The sequence below is a fragment of the Pinus tabuliformis genome, chromosome 5_1, assembly GCF_031772625.1.
Source record: "Pinus tabuliformis cultivar Carrire ecotype Pingquan chromosome 5_1, CPIR1, whole genome shotgun sequence".
Lineage (NCBI taxonomy): Eukaryota > Viridiplantae > Streptophyta > Pinopsida > Pinales > Pinaceae > Pinus > Pinus tabuliformis.
This window is the reverse complement of record NC_142305.1, coordinates 470,486,008-470,510,323: the sequence shown is the minus strand read 5'-3', so window position 1 is coordinate 470,510,323 and position 24,316 is coordinate 470,486,008. Positions and strand designations below refer to the sequence as shown.

The 24,316-nt window shown below is 36.5% G+C and overlaps 1 protein-coding gene and 1 pseudogene across 1 annotated transcript; one reads left to right on the top strand and one right to left on the bottom strand.

Moving 5' to 3' along the window:
• The first annotated feature begins 632 nt into the window (after positions 1–632).
• On the top strand, positions 633–1,361 carry LOC149165546 (E3 ubiquitin-protein ligase SIRP1-like). The gene has a single exon (XM_089429850.1). The coding sequence runs from the start codon at positions 633–635 to the stop codon at positions 1,359–1,361; it is 729 nt and encodes a 242-aa protein (XP_089285976.1).
• A 426-nt stretch (positions 1,362–1,787) lies between these two features.
• Positions 1,788–1,875, bottom strand: LOC149165545 (U6 spliceosomal RNA; annotated as a pseudogene).
• Between the last annotated feature and the right edge of the window lie 22,441 nt (positions 1,876–24,316).

Here is a 24,316-nt window from a genome sequence, read left to right as displayed (position 1 = left end):
ATTTTAATTTATACATTTAAATATATAAAAAATAACAATATACATTTGCTTAAATTAAAAAGTCTAAAAAAAATCTTATAACACATAGCGAAAGCTATACAATAATCTTAAACCCTCTCACACAAAAAAAAAAATAATTAAGGATTAAAAATATAAATTATTTTATATTTTATAAAATAATTTTATAAATAATAAAAATATGCATTTGCTAAAATTAAAATTAATGACTTTAAAATAACCCCATATATAAATATAATTAATTAATAAATAGTTAAAATATATATAAATCATTTTTATAAACTACATATTATAAATGTAAATTCGGAAAAGATAAAGATATGCACTTGCTTAAATTAAAATGTTTAAAAATAAATCTTGTAATGCAAGGAAAAAGCCGGCATTACGCTAATTATAATTATTTATTTTTTTTCTTTATTCCTAAAGAGGAAACACCAGAAAAGGCGCATCATGGAAAACAAATTACTAAATAATATTTTGTTGCTTTTCCTAAAAGGAAGATTTTAGGGATCGGGGAAAGCATTTGACCGTTGTGGGCCGATGATATATAACCGCGTCCTTCCTTTTTGTGCACTTACAGATACATACAGAAATTATTTGAAACTCGTGGCGAAATGGCTGCTACAATGGCTTCTCCTTATTACGACCATGATTTTGACTGTGAGTACTGGTGCCATCAATGTCGCCAATTTGTATTAATTGACGGAGGGGATGAGATTCGATGCTCTGCCTGCGATAGTAGATTCGTAGAACTCAATACTCCTCATACACAATTGTTTGGGTTCGAATCCCATGATTTTACCAGAGGAGAACCAGAACCGCCCGAGGCTAGCAATGCAGAAGGCGAGAGCCCTAGGGCCATAGGGCTTCAGGAGTCGCAGCCTTTACTTGCTACGAATCGCTTCGCGGGCAGGAGCTTAGGGCCTTCCATAGGACTGAGGACTGACTTCCCGATCCAGCGGAACCGAGATTTTGCGTTTGCGGTTCCAGCTTCTAAACCGGCCGTTGAAGCCATGCCCGCCGTCATCGTTTCGCGAGAGAATCTCGTTTCAGAATGCGCTGTCTGTAACGACGAGTTTAACTTGGGAGAGGTGGCACGTCAGATGCCATGTCAGCACATCTATCACTCCCATTGTATTCTGACGTGGCTGGAATCGCACAGCACCTGCCCACTCTGCCGCTTCCAGATGCCTACAGTCGGTGATCGGGACCACCAAAGGCCGCAGCGAGCGGAGTACGGACCGCTCAGCAGGGGGAGGAACAGGAGGTTTTCGATCTCAATTCGGCGCCCATTTCGGAAGTTATTGGCCTGTTTCTCTAAGCCCAGGGGTACACGTGTATAAAATATTTTATAGCTAGTAAATATTAAACACCATACACTAAATTATTGTTGGTTATTGTTTTTTTATTTGGTTTGTTAAATGGGAAGAAAATGATATTTAATAGACCGGATGAAAAGCAAATTACCAATAGCATTTGTTTATAAGATGATTTTTTGAAAGTTTTTCTGGCGGGTTTTTCCGGTAGAAATTCGGCAGGAATTTATTGGAATCGCAAGTTTGATAGCTAATTTCTGCACAATGAAAGCGTCCCAGGGATTTTTCAGGGTGCTGAATCCAAATATGCAGTTAAAAAACCATTTTAACTGCAACAAATCAAGATTTAACCTCAATTTCTTCCAGTTTCCGTCACCGGAATCTCCAAAAAATCACATTATAGACAACTCCATTAACAATATATACTGTGTACATTTTTTTTTGCAGAGAATAAAAAATTTGGACCATTTTTAGATTTGTGCAGGGGCCATGCTAATCCTTTCTGTATTGTTCAAATTTGATCGAATGTCTTCGAAGAGACATACTTTGTACACTTTAGCTATATTTTAACATTTTTTTTTTTAATTTTTGTTGGTTATGGATCTCTATTATTTTTCAAAACAAATGTTATTATGAATTTATATATATTTTTAATTCAAAATAATTTTGAGTTGTTCTTAATTTTTTATTATTATTAATTTTTGTTATTATTAATTTTTTAAATTTTAATCAGAAAAATAAAAATTCTCATTGTTGAATGGACATACTAACTATTTAAATATATTTAAAATTAATTAGGTAAAATTAACAATAAATTTAGTTATATTGTTGTATGGATAATTATTTATTTTAAAAATATATATTGTTGTATAAATTTCTTATTTATTTAAATATTTTTTAAATCAATAGTAAACTTGATTATTATATAAATTATCAATTTAAAATTTAGAATAATTAAGTTTGATTTTATTATTTTATTATTTGTTTTGATTAATATAATAATAATAAAATTACTTTAATTTTTTATTTGATAATTTTTTAATCAAAATTAGTCATTATATTTTAACAACTAGAAAACATCTTTCTTAATCTATTTAATCTAATGTTATGATGTGGTTCTTCATCTTATTCCGAAAATGAACCATACATTAGATGGTTTCAAATGATTGACTTATAATTTATTTATGTGATTTTTACTTAAAAATTTCTCAACATTCATAATATGGATCACAAAACCCTGAATTCATATATGTTAATTATTTTTAATTAAGTTACAAATTAATTTTTGTATACCAATAACTAATAATAATTATGTTTATTATTAATTGATAATTAAATTTTAATATATTTGGTCATTTTCCAATTAAGGAAAAGAAATATCAAATGAACCATTTTAGAGGTAAAATTATTAAATTTTAATTTAGAATAAAAAATTTACCGAGTTTTTTTTATCTATTTTAATTTGATACGTTTAAGAGTTTCTTATATATTTTAAAACTTTTAGAACCATGGTTATTTTGTTTGAGGAGTTTAACCTTGAGCGACTTGAAAATAATTGATATCTGTTGCATTAAATTATCTGAGCCAATGTTATTTATCATTAAGATAATAGAATGACGAGAAATCTAACCAAGCAGCAGGAAAAAAACACAAATAAAATTAAATTGAAAAAGAAAGATTAAATAAAAATCATAGGAAATAAACAAATATCCTATATATATAAATGTATATAATAAATTTATATTATATATTTTATAATAATATATAATAAATGATTAAATTTAATTACCAAAAAGTGAAATGTGTGTTTGGGTTGTTTAAGCATTTTTGTTATTTAGAAGTAGTGAATTCATTTTTTTTTCACTTTTGGGGTTAAGCTCAGAGGATGAGTCGATAAAAAGTTTGAGTGCATTTGCTTAGTACAAATATTCCATAAACATATCAGTGACAGATCTCTAAAAGTCATGAAATATATACATATATATAATAAGGCTTATTACTTATAATACCTCCAATAATATTAATATAAGTGTATAATTTATAATAATTTTAATAGTGCTAAAAATCTAATACATATGGTACTCAAATGAATAATATATATAATACATATGTGATACATAAGTATATCCACACACACAAACTTGTTAGTCCAAGAAGGATAAGGGTTTATTAAATAAAATAACGTAAAATAAGAATTTAAAAACAAGTAAACAAAGAGAGAATGGAAATAAATAATTAAAAAAAAAAACAATAGAACAATGATAAGGGATACAAGGAGGGATAAAAGAGGAAAGAATGGAACAAATGAAGAGGTAGACACCAAAAAAAGAGAGGAGGAGGAGACTTATGAAGACTTAGAAAAGAAACAAATCTTGAAGTTACTAAGAGTAGATATCTAATTCTAACTAATTTTCTAGTCATTGTTCATGTTTATATTTCTCATACGTTTCTAAATCTCGATGGCCTCCTTGAACTTCCTATGATCGTAATGACTGATTTTAGCAAGGACCCTCGAATATTCAATGCATATGTGGCGTTTAATTTTCTCAGAGTGCTCAGCTAGGGATTAATATTGAGAGTGACTATGTTTTTTGTGAACATCATGTTCCTAAATTCTCTATTTAATGGATAAACTAGTTTCACCAACATAGGGCATCCCACAAGAGCATGGAATCAAGTAAAGAACTTTCATATATGAAGGATCAACATGGCCCTTCACTGACTTGAGGGTACTATGAATTGTATTAAGGGGTTTGAAGGTCACAAAAACCTTATTCTCCCTTAAAATGTGCACAATCTTATATGTATTTCCTTAGATGAAAGGAAGTTGGGCATTGATGATAGGACTGGTAGGGTCACTGTTTGTTCTAAGACCTTTATTGACTCTTTAGAAGGCTCTTAGGCCATAGTGGTTTTTATAACCATTATTTTCAAACACCCTCATGAGATGGGATTTCTCCTTATTAAGGTGCTTTTCATCAGATGTCCTTAATGCTTGAGTGACTAAGGTGTTTAACAAGTCAAATTTCTAGGCGAGATGATGATGGGAACTCACATGGAGATATTATTCAGTGTGATTTTTTAATGGAAAACCTAGTGCAACATGGAACCATCGCCATTTCTGGAGATAAGAACATCAAGGAAATTAATGCTTCCATCAAATTCAATTTCCATAGTGAATTTGGTGGAAGCAAACTAACCATTAAGATGTTTGAATAATTCTAACTTGTCAGAACCACGAGAGCAAATAATAAAGGTATCATTGATAAGTCTTTAGGGTGGAGCAAAGAGCAAGGCCTTGGTCTCAAAGTCTTCCATGAAATTGTTAGCCACAATGGGGGAGAGTGCAGAGCCCATCACAACCCTACATGTTTGTTCATAGAATTCATCTTGAAAACTGAAAGAAGTGGAATTCAAGCAAATTTTGACTAACTTGGAAGTATTAGGGTCCATGATGTGATTAATAATGTTAATGGTCTCACTAATGGGAATTTTACTAAAGAGAGAAACAATGTAAACACTAACCAAAATATCAGACTGGTCAAGCTTAATATATTTAATTTCATTTACAAAGGAAGCATAATCTTTGAAAAATGAGTCGATGAAGAGGTTTAAGCTCATGGTAAAAGTATTTGGTGAGAAGATAAGTGGGCTAAGTTAACCTAAGTTAGTAATAGTTAGTTTCAATGTTGGATGAAAGAAGCATATGCCCACTTACCAAACTTTGAACATTTTTGTAAAGTTTGAACCAATAATTAAACTCTACAAAAATGATCTGCTCATGTATGTCATATGTTTTATTAATTTGATTAGAATCAAGTGATAAAAAAAAATGTGACATTGTATATTTTTGAAGTTTAAAATGAGTTTTTAAATGTATAAACAGATTTAATGCCCCCTAAAACCCTAAGGAAACTAAAATTGTGTAGATTACAAAATTCAAACTTATAATTCTAAGAAATCCTTTCTAACCAAATTAACTTAAAAATATTACCAAAAAAAATATAAAAAACATCTCTTAATTAAACTACATATATTCAAACATATAATATTTCATTTAACTAAAATATTCCTAATTCAATTTTTGAAACATAAAAATTTGTAATCCAAATTTCCATTATAAAAATATTTATTATGGAAATGTAATTCCAATAAACCTTATTTTGATCTCTATTTATTTTTTTATTAGTATTTTTAAATTAAAAATACGATTTAATCTTTCCTTTTAAGAGCTAATATGTAGATATCCAAAACCATAAACTTAACATCCTGAAGTGCTCAACACAACATAGAAAAAGCGATCTTTTTCCATCTCTACTTTTATTTTATTTATTTTAGAAATAAAAAAATACGATATAATATTTCCCTTAAGAGATTGTGATCTGAGTATGTAGATATCCAAAGCCATAAACTTAACATGTGATGTGTTTAGCATTAGGGTAAAAATTTCAAATCTGAATCAGTCGTTAAATTTGACAGTTTAAACAATTATAGCACCTGTTCTAATCATTTTAACAAAAGATATTAACGGTTATGAAAAATATTTGGTTATATTTGACAAGAAAATCATCCTGTCATGAGCAATTTGCTAGTCAAACTCTATCCTTACTCAGCATAGCAGATAAAAGCGCAACCTATTTCCATCTCTACTTTACTTATTTTATTTTAAATTTTTAAAAATACGATATAATCATTGCCCATAGACCACCAAAGCCATAAACTTCACTCGCTGAAGTGATGAACATAACATGGAAGAGCATGTGTATGTGTAATGTTAATAAATTATTTAAATTTTAAATTGATATTGATTGTTAATTGGAGTGTATTTGTGTAATGAACTTATTGATACAAATATGTAAGATTTTTCAAGCATTTGATTTGTCCCATTATCAATGTCTATTTTAATTGTAAAACTATCAATAAATTATTTGTTGGGTTGTGTTATATTCTTTCCACGACTAGCTTTCCTAGATAACAGGGGGGTTAGAGGGGGGGCAGAGCCTGCCTTTTGTTGTGCCGATCACATAGTGGGGGGCTCATAAGGGGTTTGAGGGGGATGGTTAGCCTCCCTCTATGGGGTCCGGGGCAGCGCCCTAGAGAAATTTTTTGGGACCCTATATTAGGTGGGCGAACCTACGTATGGTTTTGTGCATGGTTTTCACACATGGTTTTGGGTGCGATGGTTTTCGGTCCATGGTATTGGATGCTTCAGCATGTATATATATGTATTGTAACATTGAAAGGAACATAATGAAAAATCAAGTTGGTAGTCCTAGTTTTGGGACCTAGGGGAAATCTTTGTGTATATGTGTTTTATGTATTATGCTCTCACATTGTTTATTTTCTATTCTTAGAATACGTATGTAGGTAATTTCTATATAGGGTTAAAACCTACATTTGGTATCAGACCTATTCTGGCTTTAAGGGCATGCCTTCATTGCTGTGGGATTTCTCTCGAGCCTATGGTAGACCCTGTTCAGTGGGAGATCTAAGGGATCGATTCTTGTGGTGAAAGAAGATGGTGAGCAGTGGAAAGATAGAGATCGAGAAATTTAATGGTCATAGTTTTGAGTTGTGGAAACTCAAGATGGAGGATCTGTTGGTGGATAAAGATCAGTGGATCGTGATAGATCCAGGTACTAAACCAACGAGAGTGTCTGATGAAAAACGAAAGAAGTTGGATCAAAAGGCAAAGAGCACAATACGATTGTGTGTCTCAAATTGAGTATTGTTGAATGTATCAGGGGAAGCTACGATAAAGGATTTGTGGGAAAAGTTAGGGACTTTGTACCAATCTAAATCTCTGGTGAATAAACTATTCCTATGGAAAAAACTGTATAACATGAGCATGAAAGATGGAGACTCAGTGAAAAAGCATATGAATTCATTTAATATTGTGGTAAGTCAGTTATTATCTGTAAGATAAGTGCATCTGTTTGTTGTGTTCTCCACCAGATTTGTGGGATAGTCTGGTTATTGCAATAGGTACCAATGCAACTTCCTTGTAGTTTGATGAAATAGTCTCATCCTTACTGACAGAGGAGATGAGAAGGGAAAATATGGAGAGCTAGAATGGTGATGCTTTGTCTGTACGAGGAAGGTCCCAGAACATAAACAAAAATAAGTCATTGAGTAGGAGATCTAAATCTAGAGGGAGATCCAAATCTCAAGGAAAACTTGTAAAGGTGTGGTGGAAATGCGAAAAGGAAGGGAACTACAAAAGTGACTATAAATCTAAAGCTCCTGAAAAAGGAAAGGGATCTGTTGATGCTCCTTCCGCAGAGGTAAAAACCACCTCAGATAAAGGTGGGGATGTGTACTTGACTTCTTGAAGTACACATGTAGATCATGAGGCATGGTTGATTGACTAAGGTGCATTCTTTCACTTCACTCCCCATAGAGAGTGGTTCTGCGAGTATGAGAAATATGATGATGGTGATGTCTTCTTAGGGGATGATAGGAAGGTTAAAATTGTTGGTCGTGGAAATGTTAAGTTGAATTTGTAAGGTGGAATGAAAAAAACATTTCCAGGTGTTTTGCATATTCTTGCATTGGCCAGAAATCTAATTTCTGTAAGCAAGCTGGATGATGCAGGTGTAAAAATAGTGTTCGAGAGGGATACATACAAGATGGTTCAGGGAGCATTGGTATTGATGTGGGGAGTTTGGATTGGAACTATGTACAAGCTGCAAAGTAGCATTGTTATTGATTGGTGCAACAGTTCTTTGGTTCCTGAAAGTGGAGCAGAAAATCTAGCTATCTCTAGAGAAAAGACCATGCTATGGCATCAAAGGCTTGGAAATATTGGAGAAAAGGGCTTTCGAATACTTCATGGTAAAGGTATGGTAGAAGGTATGACTAATATCTCTCTGGATTTTGATTTTTGTGAAAATTGTGTATATGGGAAGCAGAATCAGGTGAGTTTCCCCTCTGGTGGTAAGAGGACGAAACATATATTAGAGCTTCTGCACAGTGACATGTTTGGACCTGTGAAGGTTTCATCAATGGATAAGTCTATGTACTATGTATCATTTATAGATGACTTCTCAAGGAATACATGGATATATTTCCTTAAAAATAAATCTAAAGTCTTTGATAGGTTTAAAGAATTTAAGGCTCTAGTCTAAAACCAGACAAAGAAGAAGATAAAGGCGCTAAGGATAGATAATGGTGGAGAGTTTTGCAAGAAGGAATTTCAAGAATTCTGTAAGAAGTGTGGTATAGCACAACAGAAGACTAGTCCATACACACCTAAGCAAAATGGAGTTGCATAAATAATGAATAAGACATTGATGGAAAGGGCAAGGAGCATGCTCAGTGGTGCCGGGATAGGACAAGAATTCTAGGCAGAGGGAGTGAAAAAAACATGTTACCTCGTCAACATATCACCTTCATCAACGTTGGAGGATAAGACTCCACAAGAGGTATGGACTGGTAAGAAACCCTCTCTTTCACATCTGGGGGTATTTGGATGTGATGCATATGTACATGTTCCAAAGGAGAAAAGAAAAAAGTTGGATAGTAAATCTGAAAAGTTCATCTTTATTGGGTATAAGGATGGTTTAAAAGGCTATAAGCTTTGGAACCCAATAACAAGGAAGGTTGTGTACAACCAAGATGTCATGTTTAGAGAGCTAAAAGATGTTATTAAACATGAATTACCATAAGAGGAACCTTAGAAGATAGAGTTTGAGCTTAAGGAGGAAGAATCATACTCTACAGTAGAAGAGGAATCAGAAGATGAAGAGCCACAAAATCTGGTTGTGAGAAGATCAGTTTGAGAAATAAAGCAGCTAGAAAGGTATAGTCCATCTGCTTTCTGTTCAAATTTTTCTTTATCTATTACTGATGATGATCCCAGAACTGTGAAGGAAGCAGTAGATTCGGAGGATGGAAAACTCTGGAAAGAGGCCATGGTTGATGAAATGACATATTTGCACAAAAATGAGGTTTGGGATCTGGTGGAGTTGCTGGCTGGAAGGAAACCCAAGGGCAACAAATGGTTGGTCAAGAAGAAGACAAATGCAGAAGGAAAGCTGTAGAAATAAAAAGCTCGGCTGGTAGAAAAAGGTTATTCCCAAGTGTTGGAAATTGATTTTGGTGATATTTTTTCTCCTGTTGCCATGGTATCGCCTATTGGATTACTTCTATCTATTGTTGTTGTTTTTGATTTTGAGGTAGAACAAATGGATGTGAAGACAACATTTCTTCATGGGGATCTAGAAGAGGAGATCTACATGAAACAACCTGAAGGCTTTGCGGTGAAGGGTAAGAAAGAACTGGTATGCAAGTTAAAAAAGTCTCTATATGGGTTAAAACAGTTAACAAGGATGTGGTATCAGAAATTTGATACATTTATACTGGGACTTGGCTTCACCAGAAGCAAATCATATCACTGTGTGTATTTTAAACTAATTGGTGACCATTTTACTTATCTGGTCTTGTATGTGGATGATATGTTCCTGGTTGGAAATGACAAAGAAATTATCGAGGATTTGAAGACCCAATTGTCCTCAAATTCGACATGAAATATCTTGGTGCTGTAAACTATATTTTGGGCATGGAAATTAAAAGAGATAGGGAAAAGAGGAAGCTACGGTTAAACTAGAGGAACTATGTCGAGACAATATTGCAGAGTTTTAATATACAGGATAGTAAACGGGTGAAGGTTCCCATTCCTATAGGTTGTAGAATTTCCCACTGTAGATGAACAGATTATGAAATATACTAAAGAAAAATACTAGATCTAATTCTACAACAAACTTGTGGAAGCTTAATCGAATATGAGCAAGATCAAATAGAACACATATAACTGAGAATGATAAAGCAATCACACATGAACACAGAAGAATACGTTGGGGAAAGCCTCAGCTAAAAACCTCGATCTCTATAATATCATACAAGTGGAAATATGTCCAGATTACACAAATCTTTAGCTCACAAGCTATCTAGCTCTCAGTACAATCCCTCTACTACTCATAGACAATTAAAGGCTTCTCACAAACCTTCTCCTCTACCCTCCAAGCCTCCTATTTCCTTCCACAGTTTCTCCCGAGGTCCAATGCTACCACCTATGTGAATTTACCTCTCACACAACACATTAAACTCAAAAGTAATTGCGCAGTCCTGAAGGAGATGAATTCCTTCTGCATGGATGAGTTTCCTTTATAGGAAAATTCCTCCAACTGATAGTACAGTGTCCCTTCCTTCGATCTCAACTGGGTCTCTGACTGAACTAGCATGCATGAGTTATTTATGAGAGAATATGCAATTATCCGAAGTGCAGTAGTTACATGCATGCATGCACTAACTAACTAAACTCACAATCAGTTACACAAACTGTTGGAACTAATCTAATTGGACTTAACTTAGTTAACTAAGCTAACTAATTACAACTCAAAGTTCAACTCATCTTGATCTCCTTAATTAAGGGATAACTTCCTCAATCAAAGGGGAAACTCTTGCATGTCTTCACATAGATTTCATGTTTGATTTTCTCCAACTTATTAACTCAAGATGAATTAATTAATTATTTTTCAAACAACTGCTAAGATCAAATTCGAATTTTAATTCTTAATTTTAGTTCAGAGACTAACTAAAATTGAAATGTATCCTGAAACTCTATTTATAGCAATGCTATTTTTAGCATTTCTATTTTATCATTCCTTGTTTCTATTTCAAACATTCGTACCTAAAATACTATTTATAGCAATGCTATTTATATCATTTCTATATAAGCATTTCTTGTTGTTATTTTCAACATAGGTGTGAAGTTATCTAATGAGCAATGTCCGAAGACACAAGAAGAGGAAGAGGACATGTCCCATGTTCCATATGCAAGTGCATTTGATAGCCTAATGTATGTGATGGCCTGTAGAAGACCAGACATTGCACATTGATCCAGGTGGATATTGGTGGCCACCTGCCAGGTCCACCTGGACCCCCACCATTGTCTTTCTCAGCATTTTCAGTTTCCTTAATTGTAGCACAGTTTACTATTTTTAGCAGTTTTTCGGGTCCTGAACTTCCGGAGCCGTTTTGAGGCCCTAAACGACGTTTTTTTGGAATTCTGGGGCGACCGAGCCCTATGTTGCCTCCCAAAGTGGTAGTACTCGGATAGATCTTTCTAACGAGCTATCGTACGCGTCAAACGGAGATCGTATGCCAAAGTTACGACCCCGGGAAATTGATGTACCAATTTACCCAAACGGGGCCCACAATTTGGCGTTTCATCTTCTAGGGTTAGGTTTCGGTATGTGAAGGGTTTTCCATTGTTTCTCAACAATAAATAGGCCTTCGAGCCTCATTGTAATACAGTTCAGAACAGTTCAGAGGCATGTAGCCATCACATCTCTTCTCAGAGATAAGCTACCATCGCCCTAGCTAGTTTATTGCCATTTCTGTTTGTAAGCATATGTCAGTATTTTCCATTAATGAAATGAAGTATTATTTCCGCTGCATCTTTGTGTATATGGTTATCTCTGTAATTTGTTGCATTCCTACTTAAATCTGGATCAGTGGTATCAGAGCGGTCTGCTTTTTCTCTGTTTTTCTTTGCATGTCCCCAACAAGGTCGGGATATAAGGAGTTAGGGCTTGAACTGGTTGAACCTTTGCAAGACCAGCCTCGCAAATCCCGACGGCCTCCCATGGCAGACGAGAAGAAAAACGAGGGGGCAGGAGATCCCATCAAAATCTTGCTCGAAGAAGCGCTCGAGCGACAACGGAACGCGATGATGGACAGCTTTGCGCAGATCCTTCAGCGGCTACCCAGAAGCGGCGCATCGGCTTCCAGCAGCTCCTCTAGAAACGCCACACCCTTTAAGGTACAAGTTAATTTTGAAATCCCCATATTCGAGGGTCAGATAGACGCCGATGCCGTAGATAAATGGTTAAATCTGCTAGAGGGCTATTTTTTTGTTCATGAATTTTCGAGTCGGGAAAAGATTGTTTTTGCTCTTCTCAAAGCAGCCCCCCACGTCAAGGACTGGTGGGAAACCTACTGTGAGCAGAAGGATGAAAGTACTGGCTCACTATTTTCAGCCGCACCCACCTGGGATTCGTTCCGGGATGCCATCAAGGAGCAGTACTACCCTGTCAGAAGCTATGAGGATGAATACATAAAGTGGACCACGCTGCGGCAGGGAAGGGACCAAGATGTGCCGAAGTTCACCAATCTTTTCCATACCCTTCGCACAAAGTTGGGTATCAAGGATTCGGAGCAACATTTGATACTCAAATACCGTGGCTACCTGCACAAGTACATCTAGGAAGAAATACAGTTCCTAAACATCCCCTCGCTCGGCGCAGCATACCGGTATGCCGTCAAAGTCGAGCAGAAGTTTAAACAAAAGAAGCGAGACTTTGGATTTGCGAATCCAAAGCAGGGGAAAGGTGCCCCTAAACCACAGAACAAAGGACAAAGCCAAGGCGGGATAGCCCAAGACAACCAGCTGAAGCTGCAAGCAAAGAGCAACGTCGCGAAGCCGAGAAAGGACACTGGAAAATGGTGCGAGTTCCATAAGAGCTCCACTCACAACACAAGTGAGTGTCGGGCCAAACAGTCACTGGTGGCTGAGCTAAAGGTTTCAGAATCAGAAGCATGTTCCGACTCTGAGTCAGAACCCGATAAGGGGTATGGAAAAGGGAAGCAGATCATTGATGCGGATCCCAGCGCCACTGTTGCTACCGCAAAGATCCAGAAAAATGAACCCGAAGATCCAGAGGAGGAGGAGCGTCTCTTCCACTCCCAGATGTGGGTCAAGGGCCCCCCGATACAGTTCATTGTTGATAGCGGGAGTCAAAAGAACCTCATTTCGACAGAGGTCGTGAAGCGGTTGGGCTTACCGACCACAACACATCCACAACCATACACCATTGGGTGGCTTTACCAAGGGCGAGATCTTCGCGTGAGCCAGCAGTGTCACCTTCCATACAACATCAAGCCCTTCACGGATGAGGTATTGTGTGACATTGCTCCCCTTGAAGTTTGTGATGTATTACTAGGACAACCATACTTGTGGAAGCGACATGCTGTGTATGAATCAAGGCCCCGTGCTGTTATTATTACATTGGGAAATAAGTTGTTCAGGATACCAGAGGTACCACCACCTGCCGCCATCTCTTTGATTACTGCAAAACAATGCAGTAAGATCATTTCCAAAACCAGGAAATTTGTTTTCCTGATGATACGCCCTCAAGGGAAGAAGAAGACAGTGGCCGCGGCCTCCAAACGAGGTCCCTATGCACGGCAGCTACAAATGGACAAGATTGTGGAGGAGTACAAAGACATCTTCACCTCCCCGGCAGGGGTTCCTCTGCACTGTCAAGTCAAGCACTCCATTGATCTGACCCCAGGTGCGCCGCTACCCAATGGACCAATTTATCGGCGCTCCGTTCTGGAGAAAAATGAAATCAAGAGGCAGATTCAGGAGCTCCTACAGAAAGGTCACATCCGTCCGAGTTCTTCGCCCTGTGGGAGCCCGATAGTGTTGGTACAGAAGAAGGATGGGACGTGGAGACTCTGTATTGACTATCGGGCACTGAACAAGATCACTGTCCGTAATAGGTACCCGATCCCGCGGATTGATGACCTCCTAGACCAACTAAAGGGGGCGAAGTATTTCAGCAAGATCGATCTGAAGTCAGGGTATCACCAGGTACCAATTGAACCCTCAGATGTGTGGAAGACTGCCTTCAAATCCAAGGAGGGCCTCTTCGAATGGTTGGTCATGCCTTTCGGATTGACGAATGCTCCTGCAACCTTTATGAGGCTAATGGATGACATCTTGCGGCCATTCACCAACTCCTTTGTAGTAGTATACTTGGATGACATTCTGATCTTCAGCCAGAGTTGGGAAGAGCACCTCCACCACATCCGACAGGTTCTCCAAACACTGCGGCAACACAAGCTATGTGCCAATTTGGAGAAATGCACTTTTGGCATGACCGAGGTCCAGTATCTGGGATACATCATTGATGAACAGGGGGTGCATGTCGATCCAGCCAAGGTCCAAGTCATTCGGGATTGGCCCTCTCCAACCACTCTAACAGAGCTCCGCAGCTTTCTAGGTCTTGCCAACTTCTACCGCAGGTTTGTGTTGGGATTTTCTCATATTTCTTGGCCCTTGAGTCAAGTCACCAAGGGCGGGGTGAAAGCAAAATTCTTTTGGTCTGAATCTCAACAGAAGGCATTCAGGGAGTTGAAGGATCGCCTCTGCACGGCACCAGTGCTCGCGTTACCAGATTTACAACAACCATTTGAGGTCGAGACAGATGCCTCTGACTATGCTATTGGGGCAGTCCTTACTCAACATGGACATCCAGTGGCATATCACAGTGAAACACTTTCAGACACAGTCCGGAAGTACCCCACTTATGATAAAGAGATGTATTCCATTGTACAGGCCTGCCGACAATGGAAGCATTACATTTTGGGGAAGGAAACGGTCATCCACACAGACCACCGACCTCTGCAATTCATACAGACCCAAGGGAAATTGCAGAATGATCGCCATCAGAAGTGGTCTACATACCTGCAACAGTTTCACTTGAATATCAAGTATAAAAAGGGCAGCACCAATAATGTTGCAGATTGCCTCAGTCGACCACCGATCATGGCGCTAACCACCGTGCTCAACTCTTGCGGGCACGAGACTTCTGATTGGCCACTTCTCTACAAAAGCGACCCAGAATTCGGCCACACATACCAGACACTCTTGGAGGGTCGGCAGGTTGCAGATTTTCACCTCCAGGATGCCCTATTATGCCACCTCGGTCACCTTTGTGTTCCTTCAAGCGAGCGTGCCAAGATGATTTGGGAAGCACACTACAGTCGGGCTGCTGGGCATTTCGGGGTCGAGAAAACAGTGGCAGTACTGCAAAACTATTTCTATTGGCCGAATCTTCGACAGGATGTTGGGAAGTACATCCGATCATGTACTGCCTGTGCCATTGCCAAACCGACCATTAAGAAGCAAGGCCTCTATACCCCGTTGCCTACCCCTAGTCGAACTTGGGAATCCATCTCCATGGATTACATGTCAGGCCTTCCTTCCACTAAGCATGGAAATGACTGTGTTTTTGTGGTCGTCGACAGGTTCTCAAAGATGGCCATTATGATGGCCTGCAAGAAGAATATCACAGCATAAGCCACTGCTAAACTCTTCTTTGAACGAGTGTGGGTGCACTTTGGGATCCCACAGTCTATCATCTCAGATCGGGACAGTCGGTTTCTCAGCACATTGTGGTCCAGTCTCTGGTCAATGCTGGACACCAAACTCACGAAGTCCACAGCCTTCCATCCTCAAACTGATGGCCAGACAGAGGTTGTCAACAGGATGATTGTGCACATTCTGCGCATGTATAACTCAAAGCATCCACGCACATGGGACGAGAGCCTCCCCTATGTTCAGCACAGCTACAACTGAGCTCTTCACAGCTCCACTGGCCATAGCCCTTTTCAGGTGGGTTTAGGATTCCAGCCACTATGCCCCATTGATGTGGCCATGCCACTTGCAGCTACTCACATGAATTCAGCTCATGTCCAGTCTGAAACAGATAAGGCCACCAGCTTCATTGAGCGCATCCAACATATTCGCCAGCAGGTCCATGACATTCTTGAGAAATCAAATGCCAAGTACAAGCAGCGACATGATCAACACCGGGTGCCACACAAGTTTCAGGTGGGCGACAAAGTCTGGTTGCATTTGCAAAAGGAACGCCTTACTGGAGCCTATCGGAAATTGAGACCACTTCGATATGGTCCTTACACCATTACTAAGGCTATGGGAGACAATGCATTTGAGCTCAGCATTCCCCCATTCCTTGGCCTGCACCCAGTGTTCAATGTGGACCGCCTTCGGCCATACTTTCCACCATTGCTAGACACATCCGACATTGCAGAACAGCTCAAACCCACAGAATTAAATCCAGATTGCATGGAACAAGCTGCAACTGATCGGATCATGGACACACAGATCAAGAACACTCGCCAACAGCATATCCAACTGTATCGAGTTGTCAAAGCAGGCCAACTCCTTCAGCAGGGCAAGTGGCTCACCAGGGAACAAGTTCAGCAGAGGTTTCCTCATCTCATGGAGGAGCTCAACGCAATGGGGACCATTGCTTCCTAAGGGGGGAGGAATGATCCAGGTGGATATTGGTGGCCACCTGCCAGGTCCACCTGGACCCCCACCATTGTCTTTCTCAGCATTTTCAGTTTCCTTAATTGTAGCACAGTTTACTATTTTTAGCAGTTTTTCGGGTCCTGAACTTTCGGAGCCGTTTTGAGGCCCTAAACGACGTTTTTTTGGAATTCTGGGGCGACCGAGCCCTATGTTTCCTCCCAAAGTGGTAGTACTCAGATAGATCTTTCTAACGAGCTATCGTACGCGTCAAACGGAGATCGTATGCCAAAGTTACGACCCCGGGAAATTGATGTACCAATTTACCCAAACGAGGCCCACAATTTGGCGTTTCATCTTCTAGGGTTAGGTTTCGGTATGTGAAGGGTTTTCCATTGTTTCTCAACAATAAATAGGCCTTCGAGCCTCATTGTAATACAGTTCAGAACAGTTCAGAGGCATGTAGCCATCACATCTCTTCTCAGAGATAAGCTACCATCGCCCTAGCTAGTTTATTGCCATTTCTGTTTGTAAGCATATGTCAATATTTTCCATTAATGAAATGAAGTATTATTTCCGTTGCATCTTTGTGTATATGGTTATCTCTGTAATTTGTTGCGTTCCTGCTTAAATCTGGATCACACATGCAGTGGGGGTATTGAGTAGGTTTATGTCAAAACTAAGGAAGGAACACTAGACAACAATGAAGCAGGTTTTCAGGTATTTGTGTGGCACTAGTGATTATGGTTTGTGCTACCAAGGAAGACCAAGATTGGATAGGGTGTTAGATATTCGTGGCTTTTGCACGCAGATTGGGCTGGAGATCTGGATCAGAGAAGATGTACAAGTGGGTATGTGTTTAGCCTATTTGGAGGTGCAGTTAGTTGGATGAGTAAGAAACAATCTGTAGTGGCACTATAAAATATAGAGGCAGAATACATGGTAGCCACTCATGCAAGAAAGGAAGCATTTTTGTTGCAGAGATTGTGTTCAAGTATGGGGTTACTATAGGAAGATATAAGAATAGACTGTGATAGCGAAAGTGCAATTTTCTTGGAAAAGAACCCTTCTCACCATTCAAAGACAAAGCACATTGATGTTCAATATCACTTTGTGAGGGATATGATAGAAGACAAAAGGGTGTTGCTAGTAAAGGTGGACACTTTGAAGAATACTACAGATGCATTCACAAAATATGTGAGCTCTGAGAAGTTCTCTTGGTGTAGAGAAACAATGGGTGTTTTAGGGCCGGATAAATGACTAAGCTCTCTTGTGGCCACCTGTGGAAAGAAAACAACAAGTGGGAGAATGTTGGGTTGTGTTATATTCTTTTCACAACTAGATTTCCTAGTTAACCAGGGGGTTAGAGAGGGAGGTCGGGGGGGGGGGGGGGGGGGGCGGGTGAGGGAAGGCCCCCCTTCATTGCACCGATTACACAATAGGGACATCACAAGGGGTTTGAGGGGGTTGGTTAACCCCCCTCTACGGGATCCGGGACAACACCCTAGAATTTTTTTTTTGGGACCCTATATTAGGTGGGCGAACCTACCTATGGTTTTGTGCATGGCTTTTGCACATGGTTTTGGGCACGATGGCTTTTGGTCCATGGTACTAGATGCTTCAACATGTATATATATGTATTGTAACATTGAAATGAACATAATGATAAATCAAGCTGGTAGTCTCGGTTTTTGGATCTAGGGGAAAATATCTGTGCATATGTGTTTATGTGTTATGCTCTCACATTGTTAATTTTCTGTTCTTAGAATTCGTATGCAGGTAATTTTTTTATGGGGATAAAACCTACATTATTTGAGTTGTAATGAAACGTTTATTAGAGATTGTTTCCATTTATCAATGTGTTATTTCAATTGTTATGAGATGTTTTTTTATATATGGTTTGAAGTTAAAAAGTTAAATAAATCATGAGGCATCTTTAACAAAATTTGAGTAATGGATTATGAATGAATAGTGTGATCAAAGTCTTTGTCTAGATTATGGTACTATTTAGTATAGTTAATATTTAAAATTAATTTAGGAAAATTTAAATTTTTGGTTTAACTAAGTTATTATTAATTAAATTTTATTACTTTATGTATAAAATAGTATATTTTTTTATTTATGGAATGTAAACTAGTTCGTTTGAGTGGGTTTAGTTTTAACTAGGTTTAAATTTTTTGGAGAGAGGTTGAGGATGGAAGTCACTTTTGGGAGAATTAAAACTATCCCAAGGGGCATCCAAGCTTGATTAAGATTTGCATAATTGTGGTGATTACATCCTACTCATCTAATAGTTGGGTTGGCCATTGCCTAAGCTAAACATAGTTACAAAAGAAAAAAAGAAATGATATTCCTTTTGGGGAGAAGTCTTATTGATGGTCCTCAGTACTCCAACAACTTGCAACTCCTAAGGGTTTCAACATTAATTATCAACCCTATTTTCATACAAAATTAAGAGCGGCTAACACTATATGAGCAACAAACATTATTTCTTTCTCTTGTTTATTTTTATGTAGGTGGAAGAATTATAAAGAAAGCTAGATATATAGAGACCAAGTTAACTAATCTATGCTACAGGAAAAATACAATTGCAAAAAATGACTTGTTAAAAGGAAAATGACATGAAAACCTAAGATATGTGCATTGGAAGAAGTCACACTAGCACACTTATATTCTATTTGCAATAAATGACAAGAACATGTGCACAATTCTATGCTATTTGGAAGGAAAGGGAAAGGATACTAGTGAAATGAAATAATGTAAATTGAAAACCCTAATTGTAGGCAAAAACATTTAGCTAAAGAAAATCACCAAAAGCATATATGAGGTATCTATACCTCCAAGTTCCATTATCATGGTTCTAGGAGTGTTTTAATATACTAAAGAATCAAAATCATGAATTTATTGAGAATGTGACTAAGAATGGAGAGTTTGTTACAAGCTACTACACACGTCTCTATTTTCTTATAGGAGAGAGTCCAATGAGCATGTAACCAAGCAAAATGCGAGTATGAGAAGCAAGGAAGCTTTGGAAATGCCATAATAAAATTGATTAAATATTTAAGACAACCTGTTGCAAATTTACGCTAACGAAACTAAACTTTGTGTGTTTCTTGTAAATGTAAAAATGGTTACATAACAAGGGAAAATAGTGAAAAGGAAACAAGAAAGTCAATGAACGGCAAATGTGTAACAAAAAAATAACTGAAGCTAATAATTAAAAATGATATTAACTAAGGCTACTAATAGAACCAAATGCTCAAATAACCTGTTAGAAAAAGGTATTCATAAAAACTTTTAATTAACCAGGCATGAGTGCTATCAAAAGGTGACTTTCAAAAAATGTTGCAAAAATAAATAAAGACATAACAATAAAAAAAAATTATAGGAGGGCTTTGAAGCTCATGGGGTGGGCTTAGCCTAGGGATGCTTAGATTCCCTTGGAGGAAACATTACAAGGAAATTACCTTATAGAGGAGGTTTTTAGTGTTGTAAAATTTGAAAACATGTCAAAAATAACTCTGCTACAACATTTGTTTGCGGTAGTGGATGTTTCAGTGGAGATGATAAGAAACTTCATCACAACTAAAATTTATGGGTGGTCGGAAGTTTTAGGGGATGTTTTTATAGAGGTGTGCGTAATGGAAAAATATAACCAGTGCATTACAACAGTAAAAGAACTAATGCTATAAATTTAAATAAAAGCATCAGGCATGGAAACAAACATTTGGAGCATTGATGCATTATCTTTATAAAAGCATTGATGCTTTAATAATAAAAGTTCACCATCTCAGACAATCTATTATATCATGCATCGGGGCATTGAATTCAAACAACATCGGTGTTTGAAAATTATATCGCCCTAGTGCTTATGTCTTTAAAAAATGCCTCGACCAATACTTTTTGGGAATGACACTAGGGAAGGAAAAAAATTCTTGCAGACCTGGTGCTTTTATTTAAATTTAAAGCACCTCTTCTTATGAGTTTTACAAAGCATCGATGAGATACTAATATGAAATAACTGATGTTGTTAATTTGAATAATGCACCAGGGTTGGAAAAAATATTATGGAGCATTGAGGCATTAGTTCTATGAAAGCACCGGTCCTTTAAGAATTACAATGCACTGGGACACAAAATATATGATACTATGCACCGAGGTGTTAGATGCAAACAATATTGGTGCTTACTATTTTATGAACGCCTCAGTGTTGTACTTTTCATAAAAGGCACTAGGCCATGGAAAAAATCTTGTCCTAGCGGTGCTTTTACGGAATTTACCACACCAGTGCGTATTTATTTTACAGTTGCACCAAGATTTTGTATGGGATACCATTTTTATTATTATAAATATCGTTGATGAAAAACTCATATTATGAGTGGTGCACATTAATATACGATGTCCCAATATCCATTTTCTTCTTTTCAGAAACATCGACATGTGACAGTGAAATTATTTTGATTTTTTAAAATTAGTATTCATCGAAAAATCGACATATATATTATAACAATATTCATATAAATTAAATTTTGATTAGTGAATTTGCATATTATGTTTGGATTAATTTGTTATATCATCAAATTTCACATCTCTTCATCATAATATCTAATCAATGGTGTAACATTTCACAATGACATTGGACAACGAAATAGAATAAATAAAATATATTTTATTACATATCAATAAGAGGCTCTTTATCATACAAAATGGGATAGTTATTGGTAATCCCTTGCCTTTCATTTCGGACACTATGTCCATTATATTAAACAAAATGTTTGATTTTCACATACAATTTTCAAAAAATAAAATGACTTTCATTGATATTCAAATAGATCACCATTCTTCATTGGAATTGTTGTCAGTGCTCGATCTACTTCCACCACTTGGGTTATTTCGATGAAAGTTTTGCTGATTTTAATGATTGTGTCTGTCTTCTTCAACTTTCATTTACAATCATAAAATTAAAGTGTAATGAGTGTATCTACATTGGTAAGAATAATTAAATATGAAATAAATAATATACATCAATGTAAATCGAAAAGTGATGTACCATAGAAAGAATTTAGTCCAAAATTATACGCATTATTTCAAAACCAAATATCATGCTTTCTTTCAACAACTCTTCTGTTGGTGGAGTTCCATACTTTGTTTCCTATAAGTTTTATATCCTATAATAAATCATAGTTTTAATATAAAGTAATTTATTTGCTCTATTAATTATAAACTCAAAGAAGTAAAAAAACATAGATACTTACAAATTCCACAATCAATTTTTGATATTCCAACATATACTCACAACCCATTTTTAACCCAATGTCAATGAATTCTTCGGATGACTCTTCTTTGTATGTTACCACATATTTGAAGACATTCAAGGTTGGTTGCTGTAAAACAACTTAAAATATACAAAAATGAATTCTTAAGTTGTTATAAAGAAATATTAACATTTACTCATAAACTTTGATGTCAACCATTTTCTTCCTTGTCATCCTATTTTATGTTGTGAATGGGTTCCATTTTTTTTTCTTTTCTGCAAGAAAATACTTGAAAAGTAATATTTAATGCTAAATTATTTGTTTATATGTACTTAATAGAGAAATGCAATATACATTTGAAGCACGTTGTTGTTGAGATGGCTCCTACTGTGATGCAATTATGTCGATTTATTTAACCATCTTTGTGTACATGTTTTTTGGACATTCCTACTGGCGTGTTTTAGATATCATCTCGTTGATCCTTTGGGATTTCATAATCTTCCTGAAAAATTAATAAACTATTTTTATATTGATATATGAAAGTTAAATATAACAAAATTAATATTAGTAAATAAATGTTTTGTAGTAATATATACATATAATTCTAGAAAATCATTTTAATAAGGAATATTACTTTTTGAATGTTTTTTTTTTGTTTTTGTATGTTTTTGTTATTGCATGTTTGACAAGTCTCATTGACCATTGCTCTGGAAACACTTCCTATAGTTTTAATATAACCATGTTCTTAGAATCATTGGATTGATTTCTGTATTGTAAGTGGAAGGCACGTCTGTGCGTTCATTCCACTGTATCACTCATAGCTTTGTAAAAAACTTCCACCCTTTCATTTACCTCCAACACCACTCCAGATGAGCAAAGGACCAATTAATTGTCATTTACATGTTCTATAATCTTTTTTTTAGAATGCCATTCTTTTCCTTCATTGTTGATACCTGTAGAACATTAAACATATGTGAATTAATAAAGTATTTGAAACATGTTATCTAATATTATTAAGTATATTATTAATGAAAATTGAATAAAAAACTTATATTGAATAATGTTTTTTCATTCACCTTATTTATCCCTTTGCAATTTTTCCATCAAGTTTTTACGCTCTTCTACACTTAGATAAGGAATAATATTATCTAACATCCTCATTTTGTGGCTTTTCATGACACATGATGTTGGGTCCCCATAATACTAGTGATTACCCCATTACTATTGTAGTTATACCCCTTATTAATATTGTTGTGCCCCTATTGCCCCCATATTGTCATTACTGTGCTCCTTAGAATCCCTCTATTATTATTTTTGTGGCTTTATATTATTATTGTTAGGTCGGCTGGATTATATTGTGACTCCTTAGACTCCTATATATAGACAGGAGGTTTTGTAATTTGAATCATCCAAGAATTGTTCATGTATGTAATGTAAAGGAGGTTGCCCCCTCGAAGAGGCTAAATTCTAAGGCGTTGATCTATATTTTCTATCTTTTCTTGAGCTAGTTTCATAACATTTGGTATCAGAGCTTTGGATTCTAGGGTTTCGCTGCTCCAAACAGGTCATCGTGGAATTTTCGCTATAACTTTTTTTCTTCAACGTTTCAGAAGTTGAAAAAAAAACCATTTGAGAAGAAATCGCATTGAACCTCGGGTCCGAATTTTAGAGCTTTTCGCGATATATTTGCGGAGATATGATCTGAGGAAGTTGGTCTTTTTGCAGACTCCTGAATTACATTCCAAACAGGTGACCTGGGGAAAATCGTCATAACTTTCTTTCTGAGCATCGGATTGAAATTTCGCAAGAAGGTACAGAAATTGGACGGAATGTAGTTTTCTTGTATATATTTTTCAGAGTCAAAGGTAGAAACAGTGACACGTGGCACTTCATACAAGTTTTCTCTACTGAACTAGTCTACAATCAGGTCATTGCGGGAGATTTGTATAACTCTTTCTTGGAGAATCCAATTTGGATCAGACTAGTGGCATTGGAAAGAGGACACATTAGGCTACTACAAATCACAATTTTAGAACTCGATGATTCGAAATTACAGAGATACATCATATTCAATATCAGGCTTCTACAAAGTGAAAAAAGGTGTGTAGTTTTTTTTTTTTAATTTTTAAGTAAGCTTGGTTTGAAGGAATTCAAAGGGCATAGTAAAGAATTATTATCGGTAATTGATGACCCGAGGAAAGAAAATGCAAACACCTAGTAAGAAAACTGAAATATCTAGCATGACTTATGAAGAAGAGGAAGAAATGCAACATGATATAGCAAAATTACGAGACCAAGTGAAACAAGTGTCACTTGCACAAAAAGGAACAGAATCTAAGATGGATGGTTTAAAGAAAGATGTAGAAGCTAAGATGGATGGTTTAAAGAGAGTTGTAGAAGCTAAGATGGAAGTTTTGAAGATAGATTTGAAGACAGACATGGAAGAATTGAAGAAGTTGCTACAAGAAAGGGTCACTAATGGTGAAAGGGTTGTAAAGGAAACTCATGATGAGAACAAAAGAAATGTTAATCATGATTCCATAGACTCTAATGTTGGATCGAAGACCCACCATATTCCAAAAATCGATATGAGGAAGTTTGAT

Coding starts and splice junctions, on each gene's coding strand:
- LOC149165546 (XM_089429850.1), top strand. CDS start 633: ATGGCTGCTACAATGGCTTCTCCTTATTACGACCATGATTTTGACTGT.